The sequence below is a fragment of the Harmonia axyridis genome, chromosome 1, assembly GCF_914767665.1.
Source record: "Harmonia axyridis chromosome 1, icHarAxyr1.1, whole genome shotgun sequence".
NCBI classification, from domain to species: Eukaryota; Metazoa; Arthropoda; class Insecta; order Coleoptera; family Coccinellidae; genus Harmonia; species Harmonia axyridis.
In genome coordinates, this window is record NC_059501.1 from 84,259,963 (window position 1) to 84,271,016 (window position 11,054).

At 32.4% G+C, this 11,054-nt stretch overlaps 2 protein-coding genes across 13 annotated transcripts in view; both read left to right on the forward strand.

Annotated features, from left to right (window-relative positions):
- Nucleotides 1–6,047, forward strand: part of LOC123688653 (protein daughterless-like) — a 47,796-nt gene extending 41,749 nt beyond the window's left edge. For all 12 annotated transcript variants that reach the window (XM_045627253.1, XM_045627261.1, XM_045627254.1 and 9 more), the window contains 2 exons: nucleotides 1,663–1,936; nucleotides 3,456–6,047. In XM_045627253.1, the coding sequence (XP_045483209.1) occupies nucleotides 1,663–1,936; nucleotides 3,456–3,500 (319 nt within the window). In that variant the 3' untranslated portion in view covers nucleotides 3,501–6,047. The remainder of the gene's footprint in view (nucleotides 1–1,662; nucleotides 1,937–3,455) is intronic.
- A 1,869-nt stretch (nucleotides 6,048–7,916) lies between these two features.
- On the forward strand, nucleotides 7,917–10,907 carry LOC123688654 (N-acetyltransferase ESCO2). The gene is made up of 3 exons (XM_045627266.1): nucleotides 7,917–9,572; nucleotides 9,641–9,802; nucleotides 10,083–10,907. Exons 1-3 carry the CDS (start codon nucleotides 8,088–8,090, stop codon nucleotides 10,413–10,415), a joined length of 1,980 nt encoding a protein of 659 aa, XP_045483222.1. The 5' UTR covers nucleotides 7,917–8,087; the 3' UTR covers nucleotides 10,416–10,907.
- Nucleotides 10,908–11,054: the final 147 nt, after the last annotated feature.

Sequence of the window (11,054 nt, forward strand, 5' to 3'; positions counted from 1 at the left end):
TAATCATGGCTCTATACCGATCACCATTGACTGTAACGTTCTGGCCATCATCGTTTTTGAAGATGTACGGACCAATGATTCCACCAGCCCATGAAGCGCACCAAACAGTCAGTTTTTCTGGATGTAACGGTGTTTCGACATACACTTGAGGATTAGCTTCACTCCAAATGCGGCAGTTTTGTTTTTTGACGTAGCCATTCAACCAGAAGTGTGCTTCATTGCTAATGGACGTAGTGCGCGATACTTATTCCGCACAGAACCATTATTTTCGAAATAAAATTGCACTTTTCGCAAGCGTTGTTCAGGCGTGAGTCTATTCGTGATGAATTTCCAAACCAAATTGAGAATAAATCACTCAACAGCTGTTAAATCGGTTGCCATCTTGAAAAGTAATGCCTACTCAAAGTTATATACCTCGAAAAAAAACACCCTATAGTACTTTGCTGCCTAGTAAAACAAATAACTATTCCTTCAAACTCCTTTCATTTCCGAGATACACAGGATATCAAATTCGGTAAAAATAACTCGTTTTTTTGCAATAATTCTAGAATGACTGGAGATACTTCAATATGACTCAAAACAGTCACACAACTTGTTGCAATTTAACTTTTAATGTTTCCTGGATGTGTCAAATATTTTCAGTGGCTTAGGTAAAAAGTTTATTTGATATACAACGCTCCCAACATGAACGACACTGTCATATTCCCAAATTTTTTTACGGAAGGTAAACGTCCTTATTACTTCAACCTTCGAGTAGAATTTTTATTGATAAAAGTTATTAAAGAAATCTTTGATATGCAGATTTTTTATCCGAAAACTATAGGATTTTGCAACAGGTATGATAAAATTTAAAATGGTTTTAATGGCAACACTGTATTATTTTTTGACATTTCTTGTCATTCATGTTCTATAGGTTATGCCATTTGATCATGAAAAGATACACGCTTCAACAAAGTTTGTTAATTGTTTTATAAAAATCAGTGCTCATTTGTGAGTACATACTTGGAGAAATTTTAGAGGAATTCATGTACAACATTTTTCAGTTTCAAATTTGTCTACAATACAGAGATTAATTGTCTTGCACGAAATTTTCTTGAATATCTCTCAGTATGAGCCCTGATTTTGATAAAAGTGTTAAACGATTTATAAACGCTGCTGTAGCTTGTATCTCTCCATGAAATATTGACATAACCTATATATGTCCAAAAAGAATACACAAGGTTGCCATGTTAACCATTTTAAATCGTATAATTCCTATTGGAAAACCCTTTACAATTTCTAACCTAAGGCAAATGTCATGTCAACTGTTTTCAACAAACATATCAACTTAAAAACTTATTTTCAAAATTACTTTTACCCAGTGTATTGCTCACCCAAAATATGGGGTTATTTGATTAAACAATTGCTTCATTGTTAGTTGATTAAATAATTCGCATTTCATGACACACAAAAATCCACCCTATGCTAATTATATTAGATAAAATCCTATGTTGAAGCTTATTCGAAAATAAATCATAATAGTTGGAAACGTAACATAATTCAACATTATATCGACATAGTGGATATAACACTTATCGTTGATTACAAAATTCTATTCTTCATGTATTCATTCATTTTTCCCAATTGAACTATTTTGTTTTACTTATTTAATGTTCATTTTAGAATACGTATTCGGGACATAAACGAAGCGTTGAAGGAATTGGGAAGAATGTGTATGGCACATTTGAAAACGGATAAACCCCAGACAAAACTTGGCATACTTAATATGGCAGTTGAAGTTATAATGACGTTAGAGCAACAGGTTAGGGAAAGAAATTTAAACCCAAAGGCAGCTTGTTTGAAAAGAAGAGAAGAAGAGAAAGCAGAAGATGGGCCAAAACTAGGTCCTGGACCACCACATCACATGTTGGGCACCCCCCACTACTCCACCATAACGGTAATTAATACACTTCGCCAAAAAATTAACGCACATTATGGAAATCTCAAATTTATTCTACAACTGAAGGTGTTCTCAATGATAATTATTTTTATCAGTATTATGCATGCATATGTTATCCACTTTCAACGTTTTTCTTCAATACAGATGTTTTTTCCCAGCAGGAATAAAAAAAGATGAGATTATCAGATTTTGATTTTGTATTGGCTCCATTCTGAAATCAGTTGTTCTCGATCAATTCTAGTGATCAATAGTTTTTCTTTCGTTTGATTTTCTACACTCGATCGCTATGCAACGCGAAACACGCAATTTGACTCAAGAGGAATGTGCCCAAGCGGTAGTTTTGCGAGAAGAAGGGTGGACATACACAAGAATTGCAGAATGGTTTGGAGTTTCCCATACAAGTGTGTCCAGAATGTTGCAGCGATTCAGGGAGACAGGTATGAATGTCCGAAGACCAGGACAGGGTAGACCAGGGTAACAACTGCCATTCAAGAACGTTACTTGAGAGTTTCTTCGTTGAGACAACGGTTTGCAACCGCTCGCCTCCTTCAAAACCAGCTTGAGCAAACTCATGCCCATCAAAGGGCGCGTTTGGATTTTGCGAGAGAACATATCCATTGGGAAGAGGCTGATTGGGAAGGGTTCTCTTCACAGATGAGTTTAGATTCTGCCTCTACCATTGTGATCGACGTTGCCTTGTGTACAGACGTCCACATGAAAGATATGCTCAGTGCAATTTCCTGAATGCTACTGGTTTCGGGGGAGGATGGATTATGGTATGGGGTGGAATATCTTTGACTGCTCGCACAGACCTAGTGGTCGTTGATAATGGAGCTATGAATGCTGATAGGTACATAAGGAACATTCTTGAAGAGCATGTAGTGCCATCTGCCCCATACATTGGTGAAAATTTCATTTTTATGGACGATAATGCCAGACCCCATCGTGCGCGCATCGTTCAGGAGTACCTTGAAGAGGTTGAAGTCTCTTGAATGGAATTGCCAGCAAGAAGTCCAGATCTCAATCCGATTGAGCAGGTTTGGGACAACCTCAATAGAAGGCTGAGAAGATCAGAAAATCATCCAGCTTCTCTTAATGACTTAGGAATCCAACTCAGAGAAATCTGGGAAGGATTAGATCAGAACATTTTAAAATCACTCATTTTGAGTATGAACCGTCGTTTGCTGAGCTGTAATTAATTGAGCAAGGGGTGGAAATACCAAGTATTAAATCACTTATCAGCATTTCAGTATTTTGAAAATTGTTTATTTCTCTTCTTTCACATAAGATTCGGTGAAATCCTGAATTTTTCTTCCATTTAATGTGTCTTGTTTCGTTCAAAACCTTCCCAAAAGAACATAAAAAATAAGTTATAAAGTTAATGTAGAGTTAACTTTCATTAAAATTGAGATTTTCAGAATGTTCGTTAATTTTTTGCGCAGCGTAATTATCCTTACTATAAAATATTCTCTTTTTCTTCTTTCGAATAGAGATCTAACTGGATTTTCTTTTTCAGGGTCCCCCTACCAACTTGCCTCACAATCCGGGTCAGCCTCAATAGCATTGCTAGTAAATTTATCAATGGCAGGGTTGCCACCTGTACATACCCACACTCGTACAAACGGCCATCATTTCTTCATCAAGCATCAATCATGAACAATATTATATTTTTTTAAGGATATTCTGTAGTGATACAAGTACGATTTGCGTTTTTCGCTCTTTAATTCTTTTTTACTTATTTTATCGACTTAATTTTTTTTATTTATGATCATCATTCTGAGAGATTAAAAATGACAAATTAGATGTATAAAAAAGGTGGATGTGTGGTTCGAATGGAAGTTTTTTCTCGTTGACTATTGTGCCAAATAAGAGTAGTTTATACGTGATCTTTTTTCGATCATGTTTCGATACATCGATTGTTGTACATTTGCCATTCGAACGTTTGATCTCTATTCGTAGTATTTCCGAAGTATCATGTTCAAAGTATTACTGAAATGTGCCATTTTTTATGTTCAAAGTAGCTGTTCGATCACATATCGCTGTTTTACATTGTGAACGATCAAATTTTTTTTTTATGTTTTTGTATACAATTTTTACGGGCAGCTTCTTGAAATTGGTCTTTTATTTCATTCGAACGACACATTACAATCGATTAGTGCGCCAGTATTCTGAAAATTGAAATCTATGGACTTTTCGGTGGACATTGGCACTATTTAGTTTTTTTCAAGACTTCAATTGGTCCGAATGCTGCTGTTAAATGAAATTATTGATCCCGTCGTGTTGTTTTCGACAAACTGAATCGAGAATTTTTTTCACTTTGACTTGTTTAACGACTTAATGTGTGAGGCTTTTATTTATTAATTTTGTTCAATCCGGAGTTTTCTCCTAATCATCACAAATGTACGGTTAGAAAAATCACCTCGATTTAAGGTTATTTTTCTAGTTCGAATCGAAAACCAGTAATTATTTATCTGAACTTAACGAATTCTTTATTTGCTAATTCCTGTAAATATTTATGCAATATAGATTTAGTAGTAAATACTAATATGTCAAAGAAAGAAGTCGAATATTTGTTTAGCGACTTCCGTCTTTGATCGTTTCGAATATGAACAGTTTTTCAGGAGAAAATTTTGTGTATTCTACGCAATTTTCTGCTCAATATAAAATAAATGAAATATTTTCTTCTATTTAAAATGTGCGGTGAAAATCCAATGAGGGATTGAAGTAAAAGTGTTAATTATCTGAGGAACTGTTCATAAGAAACCTTACAATTCCATCTTGAAAGAGTAATTTGTGAATCAGTTGTTTATGTGTGATATTTATATCCAGTTTTGTTTCTCTCCGTATTTTTCTTATTTTATTTTTTCATGAAATTGTATGTCGTTTTTTAACTTTTATCGCAGCTTTATCCTGGAGTGCAAAATCTTCCTGTTCAGTTTTGATATCGTCGAAATTTGCGTCTTGTACAACTGGATGGTTCGCTTGATTCCGGAAACTTTCTATTTTTTAAGTTAATATTTAACGATTTTTTATCATTTTAAGATAGTATTAATTTAAAAGGGGGAGATATATAACGATTTTCCGATTATAGCAGCATGTTGAATTCGATTATATTTTTGTTTTTGATTGTTGAAATATATATTAACGTTTCTTCGGCTGGCAGATTGAGAGTGTTTTGGACGAGGAACGGTTTATTAGAAATTTGATACTCGGCAATATTAAAATTATGTGTTTTTTTTCTTTCGAACATTTAGGATCATTCCAAATTGGCAGGTTTGCAGCAGCTAACGAGACGAATTGTCGAATTTGTCTTGTGTATTTGGCAGCAGTGTGTTCTTGATTTTATTCGGTTTGTTTATCACTGGAATATTCGTGTTGTTGCAGTTTTGTGAAGGTCTTTCTAATTGCCTTAAGGAACTTGGGCCTGGGATGTTTTAATTCAGACATTGAAAAGTTGTATATATTGTTGAAACTTTCTTGTTGAGCCCGGACCCAAGTTCCGTCCCAAAAATTAGAGACAACCTACTTAAAATAAAAGAAATATCATCATTAAAAAACAGCTTTATCGAGAAATTTATTTCTTAGAAGGGATTTTCAGTATTGGTGCAAATATTCTTGTCGACATACAATATATCGTGGAAATTACCAAATTGGCAATCTATTGAATATGTAAATTATTTCAACATTTTATACAGTATATTTTTGTAATAGATTGAGATTTTGTAATTCCCATTCTTTGAATGGATGATTCAACAATGCAGAATTGAAATTCTGATTGTAAAAAATTGTTTGATTGCAGTGATTCCTTGGATATTTCTGCTTTGTGTGAAATTAAAGCGCGATATCGAAATTTTAGATTCCAACAGGACGGTTTCTCATATTAGTAATCTGTTGGGAGTGAAAGTGAAGTGACTGATGTTTGAAGAGAAATATTAGAAATATCCAATTACTGCAATTTGTTGTAAATGAAAAATTATTAATAAGATATTGCGTGATGAAAAAAGAAAGATTAAGTTAGAATATATAATTAGGCGACATTTAAATGATTATCAAACTATATGTAATGTATAATTCGTACATAATATAATATGTGCCATTTTTTCATAAATTTTGTTTTATTTTCATTTTTCACTTCCGGGGGAATCCCAAAGGTAAGTAACTGTCATTTCCAGCCACAAGTGGATTCTACCGATGAAGAATTCGAGATTGGGATCTTTTCGATTTTTTCAAAAAAATAATATTCAAGAATTTCAATTCCGTCAGAATATTTGTAGAAATATCAGTGGATTTCAAATAACCTTTTATCTACGCCACTGATAATATTGAAAACATGCAAAAATTCAATTTCAAAAAACTGTGGCTGAGTTAATTTCCATCAGAATTTATTTTTTCCATCATTTACACACTGCATCTCTCAAGTGAAAATAACAAGGACCAATGTCTGCAGGAATTGTGTTCTTATTTTCAGTGGTTCTATCCATCATTTTTTTCTTTTACTATCTACCATAATGAAGAAAATCTAAATGCAAAAATTCGAGAAAAATACACATGAAAATGAAATTGAACATCCCGAGTGCTTTTTTCATTTTCTTCCTAAAAAATCATTAGCAATCAGTAAATAAGCCAAACAACTATTAATCAAGATTGCCATGTTCAACAATTTTTTTTTGAATAGTGCATTAAAACACTTAAGAGGGATATCTTCAAAACAACATTCCTTATAAGTTGTCTCAGTACATTTTTATTTTGATGAATCAAGTCGAATATAAATCTGCAAAATAAATAAACCTATTCTCTAATGGAAAATTTCTTCCTTTCAAAAAAAAAAATTGTTTCATTTTCTAATGTTTTTTTTATGTCCTTCGATAGATACAATGTTATTCTTACATTCTATGCTAACTCTACACCTTTCAGATACACTCATCCTATCTAAAAATGCATAATCTTCTTTAAATGAAAATTTTTTCATATTATCATTATTCGTATTTTGAAAATTCACTTCCTTCTTTTTACCAAATGATATTCCTAAAGAATTAAATGGTTTGGTAATGCTCAATTGATTATTATCTCTTTTGAAAGGTGTTGCTCTTAAGATATTTGAATTGATCTCCTCGGAATTGTTATTTTGTTCTTGAGGTCTAGAGTTGAAAGATTTTTCTGTATCTTTTGAATTCTTCTTTCTTCTGAGAAATGAGGAAGTGGATAACTTCAATCTTTTGAAATAACCGGAATTATTGTACTTGTTCACCACAGAATCTTTTTTATCTGGGTTTAATGACAAACTTGAATCAATTTGTTGTATTGATGTGAATACTGAATTATTTGATCTCATCGAATTAGAACTATTGTCTGTATCAGTATTGTAGTTGAGTTTATATCCAGAAATATAAGAATTATTATTCATTGCGGTGGAGAATATTAATTTATCTAGAAGACTGCGGATAGTGCGACAATATATATTTTCTTAGTATGCCGAAATCTGACCAATAAGAATCGAAGCAGCTGTTGTTATTTCCACAGATATCAGAATAATTCGCGCTTTTTTAAACTGTAGCTTGTTTATACACAAGTTCAGACTGATTTATTATTTATCTTTTAAATCAACGCAATTCATTTCAAATTCATCGATCTCAAGATTAATAGACATAGATAAATGAAGCATCGAGTAGAGAAATTTTCGTTTATGAGTTTAGGTTTTGTTTATCACATGATCCTAATATATGAAGATACGTATTTGCTTTTGCTAATTTAATTAAGTTTTCCGTGATAATTAATGTGGAATGAACAGGTGATACATTTATTAGTATTCTGTGAAATTCGTATTTTGTGATAATGATCCATAGAATTAATGAAACTAATAATAAAATATTATTAGTTCGATGTAATGATCACAAAAAAAGCAATATATTAGTGTTCTGTGCTCTTGATATATAGCTTAATTATTATCTCTGTTCTAACCTTTATTTAGGCTAACATCTGTTATCTATCGTTTGTCTATGTCATAATAAGTTCCCGCGTCGTTCTGGCGGTTTATGTTATTGTGTACATTTTGAGCCGAAAGAAAATTTTTGTTACTCTCTCCTGCTATATCAATTTTGTATACCGGCATTTGTATTCAAAGTTTATTTATGTGTATGTGTAGTGCATAATGAATGAAATTAATATGGACGAACCAAATGCCAATTCCCCAAACAAGCATGAGTATTCCAGCAAAATCGGGCAGAGACGTAGAGCTCTTTTTCCCGAAGATGAGCCTCAAATTATGACTGCGGATGCCAATCCCTTGGGTATGAGCCCTTGTCGTTTTGAATATCAAAATATATCTAGGATTCGAAGTACTTCATTAATAGGAATGATACTAGATTCCCCTCAAAAAAAATTAACTATAGATAATGCCGATACTAGTCCCTGTAAAAATACTAAAGAGGATGACTCTATTTCTTTCTCCACTCTATCTGCAATCCTCAAGACTCCAAATGATTCCAATACTTACTCCAAGGAGGCTCCCAAAATATCAAGAAGAAAAAGTGTAGGAGCATCATCTGACAAAGAGGATGTATCATGTAATAAAACTTCTAAAGTTAGGACTTCGCTTTTCCAAGACATTGGAATGACACTCTCTACAGAAAAGTTCTACTCGTCAAAAAACTCTGATCTAATTAAGAAGAAGTTGATATCACCATCTTTATCTCGATTCAAGAAACTGGATAAACCAAAACAAACAAAAAACCAACAAAAAAAGATATTCTTTGGTCAAATAAATGCTGGAGTCAAACATAAAATAAAGAAGAAAATTGATAAATCTCCTAAAGTTTCTAAAGCTTCAGTATCTCATATTAAAACTTATAAAAGTGACCTAGTGGTTAAGTCTAAATTTGATGAATTCTTAAAGGATTTGGATGAAATCAACGAGAATAAAAAGGTGAAACTCATTCAAATGCCACAAAAGGATCAGACAACTTCAGAAAAAAACACAGAAAATACATTGAAAAGATCACATGATAATACTGAAGAACTTTCAAGTATAGTAGAAAACACAGAAAATACATTAAAAAGATCACTTGATGATACTGAGAAAGTTCCTAGCAAGAAATTCAAAAGTTCAGAGTCAAATTCGGTGAATCCATATGTAGATACTGATTTCGAAGTCCTAGAGGAAGAAATCACTGTGCCAATTGAGAGCATCCTTGATAGGTTGGACGACTCAGTTGAGGAAAATAAGGAGAACCAGTCTAGGGATAAGGAAGGAATACTCTCGCCGACATCAGTATTGACTAACATGACATTAGGATTAAAGCTCTGTTCGCCAAAGAAAGTCAGAAATTTGACTAGTGTTTTTCAAAAAATGGCAGATGCTAATACTCAAGCTGGTCCATCTCAAAGTACACAGTCTCAATATTACCCAATTTTTTATCCCCAAAAAAAAATTTGTGAAAAAAGACTCGAAAAAGAAAGTATTGTTAAAAGGAAAAAAATGAAAGTTAGTTCCGATCAAATGTTGCTGGACGCTGGTCAGAAAAAATTCGGTTTAACACAATGCACAGAATGTAATTATGTATATAATGCTGGTGATCCTGACGATGAAAATTTACATGATAACCATCATAATGCTAGATATATCCTCCAGTTCAATGTAAGTAGAGTAATGTTTTTCATCCGGATTAAAATGATTAACCTTTTTTGGTTTTTTTTTTTTCATAGGGTTGGAAGAATGAACGAATTGTAGCTAAAAATGAAGGAAGAATAATTCAAATATTGCCAGGTGATGGCAAACATTGGACAGACAAAGTTGAACTTGTTCTACAATTCATAAATAGACAAATGGGTTACTATAACATGGATGTTGACACGAGTAGATCAATGGTAAGTTTTTTAAAGTTATTCTTTGAATCGGCTATCTAACAGTTTAAAAAATGTCGAACTATTTATTGACATCCTCATAAATTATACTTTTGAGTACATTATAGTAAATTATTTCTAATGATAACGTTGTTGTTGAAACGGCGTCAAATGTAAATATAGATTATGTTGGCTAGAGAGTGGTTACTTCTACCTCAAGTGAGTATGTACTTGTTGAAAAATTATAAAATATTTTCAGGATTTACATGAATCATTATTAAATTTTATATTCTCTTTGTTTTAGGTTTTCCTTTACATTTTCAACAAACAAATCATTGGCTGTCTGACTGCTGAGGCCAAAACCACAGCTAACAAGTTATTGACAGCTAGCGTTGAAGTTGATCTGTGCTCTATGGAGGAGTATCCTATTACGTGCGGTGTGTCCAGGATTTGGGTGTTGCCAACTTATCAAAAGAAGGGTATTGCGACTGCAATGATGGAGGCCTTGAGAAAGAATTTTCTACCAAATCGTATGTTAGAAAAATGTGAAATAGCTTTAAGCGCCCCAACTCCAGATGGAAAATTATTCGGTACCAAATATTTTGAAACTGAAAACTTTTATACATACTTGAACTGATTGTGATCTGAAAAGCCATATGTTAATACAAGCCATACTTTTTGTAGTTTTTGTACAAGAGAGAATCGATTAATTTATTTTTTCACTAATATATTTGTGTCTTATTTTTCCTGATATATCTAAAGGTATACACAATATAAATGTTTATTTTTATATATTGTTTTGTTAGAATAAGATCTGGAAATGTTAGAAAATTTTTTAGTTTTTTGTTTTTATTGCCATAAAGTTTTTTTCTCTTGTTATGAGAATGCTAGTGCCAATGCATTGATTTTTTTCTATTTACTGAAATTTGACATTTTGTTTAGTTATTGATTTATTACGAATTGTGGCTTCACTCTAGTTTTTTAAGAATCTCATTTATTATAAATGAACATTGATATGATACGAAAATGTTTTATCTTTACTCGAATGAATTGCCATAACATTCCAAAAATTAATGTGAATAAGGGTAAATAGAATAAAATGAAACTTTTGTAATAAAATTTCTTCTTCTAAAAAAACTGTTTTTTTTTATTATGTCCAAAATTGGTTACGTAATGAGGTAAAGATGAGCTTTAAAAAGGGCTAAATCAGTCCATTGCTGCTTCTATAACAACACATTTCTCTTAACCTAGTTTTGTGCCAGTCCAATGTTCTTAT

Excerpts from the sequence above, each read along its gene's own strand:
- LOC123688654 (XM_045627266.1), top strand. The coding sequence starts at position 8,088 with ATGAATGAAATTAATATGGACGAACCAAATGCCAATTCCCCAAACAAG. Across the intron at positions 9,573-9,640 it reads GATATATCCTCCAGTTCAAT|GGTTGGAAGAATGAACGAAT; the intron begins GTAAGTAGAGTA and ends TTTTTTTCATAG. Across the intron at positions 9,803-10,082 it reads TTGACACGAGTAGATCAATG|GTTTTCCTTTACATTTTCAA; the intron begins GTAAGTTTTTTA and ends TCTTTGTTTTAG.